Raw genomic sequence first — 6,000 nt, forward strand, 5'->3', positions numbered from 1 at the left:
AGTGTGAACTGCCAGCAAAACATACACGTATGTAGTGAGAAATGTAAAACAGGCATTCAGATGCTTAGTGGCTATTGTAGGGCCATTAAAAATGTGATGGAGTTTAGGTGGTGACTTGAAATACTTGTGAACAGTCATTTGTGTTGAAAGGTACAAATAAGAACTAGTGAAAATACTGGTGGCACCTGGCTGGTTCCTCACTCCTGTGAGATGTTTCATTCCTTGCTAGTCTAACTTGCTTTTGTTTGGTAGCAGTCTGTGAAATGCATGCTGATAGCATATGCTGCTTAGTGGTTATTTGAAATGGACTGTTATCCAATTGTCATTTTGTCATTATTTCACAGGCTGAATTGAGTTGTTCACAATAAATCTATTACAGGCAAGGATTGTGCTTACAATTACTTATTCTTAATATCGATGCCTCGGAGTTTCACATCAATGTGTTGTATAAAAATGAGCAGATTTTAAATTATCCAAGTCATTCTGTTAGAAGAAAACATAGTACTGAAAGCTTAATTCCTTTCCAATATCAAGGAAGTACCTGATGCGATTTTTAAGTTTTTAATTTTTAAACTTCTGTAAGCCCACAAGGCATTTGGATGAAAAAAGTCATCTTTTTTTTTTTGACTTCTAGATGAAAGGATGCATCAAAGTTCTTAAAGACCAGCCTCCTAACAGTGTAGAAGGCCTTCTAAATGCTCTCAGGTAATCTTTTTTCTTTTTTTTTAATTTGAAATCTTTGTGAACTTTCAAAGATTGTCCAGGGTCTTCCTTTCAGCAGTGAAGTGTTCAGTGCTGGAGGTAAAAGCTGAATGTGGTTATTACAGGCTTCTTTCCCATTGTGTTTGGAGACATGGGCACATGAAGAAGCTGTTGTGTTTGAAAGGCTAGGTTGTAAATTTGTTCTAAGATAGCTCTTTACATGCATCGGTTGCATGCAGGGTAGGAGTGAGTGTAAAGATGTGTGACAGAGTAGCCATGAAGGCAAAATTGTTGTTTAATTAGTTTGTATTGGCCGTATCCTCAGCTGTGTGGTTTGATAATGAATTTATATATTATTAGCAGAGTCTGATTGCAATTTAACACAATTTTGTGTTTCACAGGTAGTTTCAGACCTATAAGGTAGATAGAAGAACAGTTTCTATTTAAATACCAGAATCTGTTGCATAGTGTTTATAAAGCTGAACTTGAGGAGCAAGTATCTGTGTCTTTGCGTAGAATATACAAGACAAGTGGTTGATACATAAACTAGAAAGATAAAAAGAGCAAGGAACTCAGCATAGATGCCTAAAAACTGCTAATTGGGTCATATAGCTGTATCTCCATGTGTTCTTCATGTTGGTGTCAAGCATCAGAGGATCTGCAGGACGGAATGAAACATAGATAGGTGGAGGCTTTGCTTCTGTGCTTGCTTGAAAAAGTACTATATTCATTAGTATAAGTTAATTACAATTAACTATGGCTGTTTGTACATTTGAAATGTGGAAGCTTTAGTTGATCTTGCTCAAAGTGTTAGTTTAACACATTAAACATTTGAATTACACAATAAGATCAGGGACAGGAATTGTGCACAGATCACAGCACAGTATACACAATACTTTAACATAAGATCAGACAAAGTTTTTTGCAGTGAAAAGACATGAAAATGCCCTACAGAATTTAAAGAGAAAAGGAAAAAAAACATTTGCATATATACTTTTTATAGATGTAATTGGTTAATTAAGTTAGCAGTGAATTAAGCCATTACCCTTGAAGGAATCTTAAGTGGTTTAGTTACTGAAAGTTCAGAAGAGAAATTTCAGAAGCAGTGTTTTAGTTGGAGATGTTCCCCGTGAACTCCGAGTCGGTCTCAGTGCTTGCCTCCCAATGGAAATGTGACTTTCCTGGGAAGAGGCATATGAGCATGAGCCAACATCCAGCTGAGGCTTTTTTCTTTCCTCTCAGTGCAGGGCTGTTGAGGTTTAGATCTGATAATAGCAGCGTGTTCAGAACAGAAAGTCTGATTTGTGTTCCTGGTAACGGGATGGGTGATGATCACTGACTGTGGGGATTTCTGTAGCTTAAACTGAGGTTGTTCGGTTATGCCTCAACCTGTCTGTACCAAAACAAAGTCGTTTGTGTTTTCCTAAACTTGATCTTTATTTCTGTGCTTAGGTACACAACAAAGCATTTGAATGATGAGACTACCTCCAAGCAAATTAAATCCATGTTGCAATAACAAATACCTGGAACTCGCACCTGCTGTAGACAGACAGTATTCTGCAATGACTGATATGCACAGATTTTTTTTTTAGTGATTGCAACTACTATCTCATTCATTCTTGCTTTGTATTTTTTTTCTCTTTTCCTGTTTACTTTTTTTTTTTAATCACTTTCTTGTTCTTAAGTAAGCTCAGACTTCTTTTCTGTGCCAAATCAACAATTACAATTCTGGAAAGTTTTTACATTTCAGAATAGCCATCCTAAGTGGCAGCTAATTATGCGTTGTATTTGGATTTCTCTGTACTGGGGAAAGATTTGTGACTTGAACTAAATATTTTTAAACTTGTGGTTTTTTTCTTTTTTTGAAAAACTAATATTTAATATTGCTTCTTCTGCATGGCAAGACTGCCTACTTCTGCTATTTAAAAATCCCTTGATGACTTCATTTTCTATTGCAGCTTATTTTCATGTGCGACCATGAGGAAACTAAAAGCAGATTTGTTTAAATTAACTGTGTTTGTACAAAATGGTACCCAACACAAAGGTTTTTTTAAATGAGTAAAAACTGTTTTGTTTAAAAGTTACGTTTGCATTTTGACTCATTTTTGTAAGGATGTATGTTGTATGTTTAACCTTTAATAACTAACGTTAAACTGTGGTGTGTGCGTAGCAAAATTACGTATGCATGTTCATGTCAAATGATTGGCTGTGGATAAGATAATAAAATCAGCTTTCATTTTTCTAAGTGTGGTTTGATTTACCAGTATTTTGAGTGAGATGTCTTCGTGCTCTTTGGATTTTTACAAAAAAATAAATTTATAAATTTTATATAGTGAAAACTCTGCTGTTTCATTACCAGTAACCCCTGGAGTCTAGTGAACTGACTTTAATCCTAGCACATTTCAGGGCTCTTGCTTTCTTCTCTGCTGATTTCTTGTCCCCAGAAGTACAGAACCATCAGAACGGTGTTCAGGATACCAGTCTGGATCCTTCCATAACTCGGCTGGGGAGGTTAGTTTCTCTCCTGGTATTTACTAGTGTCAACTTTTACAGATCTGTAGATATTTGAACAGTGTGAACTGATCTGAGTCATCTTAACATACTAAATGATGTTGCCTTGGTGCTGGTGTAGTGTTTTTCCAGAGTTAAGTGTTGAGCCTTGGTGAAGAAAATCAAGCTTGAATGGGAAAACAAGAAATGAAAGCTGCTGGAGAAAACGTATCCAGAAGATGGCATCTTTTTGTATCAGTTGGGCAAACAGTAATGCACCTTATACATACCTACTTTGTGGTTATGCTTAAGACAAATTGTCAGCATTCTAGAAAGGCCATTTAAAACCTGCATGCAAACAAGAGCACACTCTGCTTTGTTTGTTGGACAGTGTGACTCCAACTTTCACATACCAGCGTGACCGTGCTCAATGTCTTCTGGTTACACTTCTGCATCATCAGGAAGGATTTTTCCTTTTAATTTGTTTCTTGTCAGGGATTCTTAGTAGAAACCCCTGCTAAAGAGAAAAGAGAAAGCAAACCATGTGCTGTGCTTTATGCAGGAATAAACTTCTCTTACTTAGACCTGCTACTGCTCTCTAGTCCTTCTGGCAGTGTCTGTTATTGAAGGACTAGCAACATAGATTTCCTTTTTTTTTTTTTGTCTTATCTCAGTGGCTACGGATGAAAACAATACAACAATTTCTTACATCGACTGTTTTGGACAGCTCTTCTTTTCTGCTGCCCTGCCAATATCTGTGCTTTTAGCCGTGGTTGCTCTTGTGGTCTGAGAATAATTGGAGCTTTCCTCTTTTTTTCCTCCGGTGTTTGCGTTCTGCAGTTTCTGTGTACACAGCTGGGGAAGGAGATTACAGCTGGCATGCCTTCTGTTTGGCTGGCCTCAACTCAGCGAGCTCCTCTCCATGTGAACCTTCCCAGAGAAGAAGATCAGGCCTTTGCTTCATGAGGTATCAGCTGCTCACATTTCTGGGCTGGCGCAGCTGGTGTTTGATACTTGAGCTTGGTTGCATGTTCCTTGCAAAAGCACTCTTTTGTCTTCTCCCCATGTTTTAATTCTTCATGGCCATTATCAGGCTGTTTGCTTACAGCCTTTATTTTGGTCTTTTTTTGCAACTTCTTTCGTTCCTTTTCCTGTTTTCCTGATGTGGTGCCCAGAGTGATGTCTGTTTGCTGTTCAGTGCTTACAGGTGACTCTGTAGTGGATTGCTGTCACGTGGGGTATTTGAATCTGGGTTTGGATTGCATCCAGCTGTGGATCTGGGACACGGCTTTGTTCCTTCTATCTCACTGCTGTGTTTCTTGAGGTTGGTTTTGTTCTTAAGAAACAAAGGTGCCCAGTCAGGCTTATCACATCCATGGAAACTAAAACGTGAGAAGTGCTGTACTCCGTGAACAAATCTAGCCAGGTAAAATCCAATCCTTTGGGTTATTAGAGTCTGAACAGTGAAATGTTCTAGTCCCCTTTGGGGTCTGCTGCAGTACCAGGAAGCTTGGAAGGTCCCATGGGGAGAGATGATCAGTGCTGTTCTATGAGCACTGGGCAGGGAACAGACTAAAGCTTTCAGAGGACTGCAGTTATTTCACTGGCAATGCTCAAGTGTGTGGCAGCCTGGTAACAAGGCACGGGGACTTGTTAGATGTTGGTGTCATCTGCAGAGTTGCTGAGGGTGCTCTCGATCCCACTGGACTTGTCTCTGTCCAGATACAGAGAACAAGGAACTGGTTGCAAGATCATATCTGGAGAGCAGTTCCTTGTTGCATGCAGTTCACCTATCAATCCTTACATTTCCAATTTGGAGACTGAAACCATAGAATCACAAAATGGTTTGGGTTGGAAGGGACATCATAGCCCACCCTACTCCAACCCCATGCCATGGGCAGGGTGTCCCCCAGCAGCTCAGGCTGCCCAGGGCCCTGTCCCCCCCCTGGCCTTGAACACCTCCAGGGATGGGGCACCCACAGCTGCTCTGTGCAGATGCCTCTTAGAGAGGCATCAGCTGGCTGTGTTCACGCTACACAAGCATGGCTTAAAACCAAGGGAAAGAAAGGTGGCTGGTGTCAAAAGTTTCTTAGCAAATCTCTTACGCTACTGTGAACATCTTTCTTGCAAGAGATGGGAAAGGAGGTGGTTCCTGTGGAATATTGAAGTAAGGCAGAGTGCAATGCAAGAGCTGCCTGTTAGGGAGTAATACTGCACTGATGTGGGCTGGACCAGCCCTTTCCATCTTAAACTGAAGCTTACACGGGGAGCTGTGGCTCTGTTCCTCTGTGCCGAAGTTCAGAAGCAGAGAGGCATTGGACCAAGCCCTGCTCTGCAGTGTCCGTAATAACTACAAACAGAACGTTGGCAGGAGCTGCAGGAAATGCATTGCACCAATGAAAAGATGCCCTGGGAAAGCTGTTGCATCTCAGTGAAGATGACGCGTCCGTCCTGAAGATGGCAGTGATGCTCTTCCCAAGCGAGCCTTGTTTCCTGGCTGACGGCCACTGAGAGCGGCTGTCTCACCCACCGACTCTTCCTTCTATAAATTACTGCAATGTTACTTTTCCCTTCAAAGGCGTGCTGTGCTGATCCATTACTCTCTTTATTTCTCCCCTCCTTTCGACACATTAACACGACTTGCTTCATGCTCCGCCTTTGCCAGTAGGGGACGAGCAGTGCTGCGGTGTCATTGCGTGTCCGCTCTGAAACGGGGAACAGAACCAGCAGCCCCGACCCCAAGTTCTGCCTCTGCGAGTCTCCACTTCTGAAATACGCTGTTCATGGAGGCTGATTGAACACTTTAAC

At 40.9% G+C, this 6,000-nt stretch overlaps 1 protein-coding gene across 1 annotated transcript in view; it reads left to right on the forward strand.

Moving 5' to 3' along the window:
• The window catches only part of CYRIB (CYFIP related Rac1 interactor B), a 69,010-nt gene extending 65,980 nt beyond the window's left edge, over nt 1–3,030 (forward strand). Inside the window, 2 exon segments of the mRNA XM_065753180.1 lie at nt 635–705; nt 2,155–3,030. Coding sequence (XP_065609252.1) covers nt 635–705; nt 2,155–2,218 — 135 coding nt within the window. The 3' untranslated portion in view covers nt 2,219–3,030.
• Nucleotides 3,031–6,000: the final 2,970 nt, after the last annotated feature.

Source organism: Cyrtonyx montezumae, unplaced genomic scaffold (assembly GCF_038088225.1).
Source record: "Cyrtonyx montezumae isolate F1298 unplaced genomic scaffold, pur_monq_1.0 scaffold_8, whole genome shotgun sequence".
NCBI lineage: Eukaryota > Metazoa > Chordata > Aves > Galliformes > Odontophoridae > Cyrtonyx > Cyrtonyx montezumae.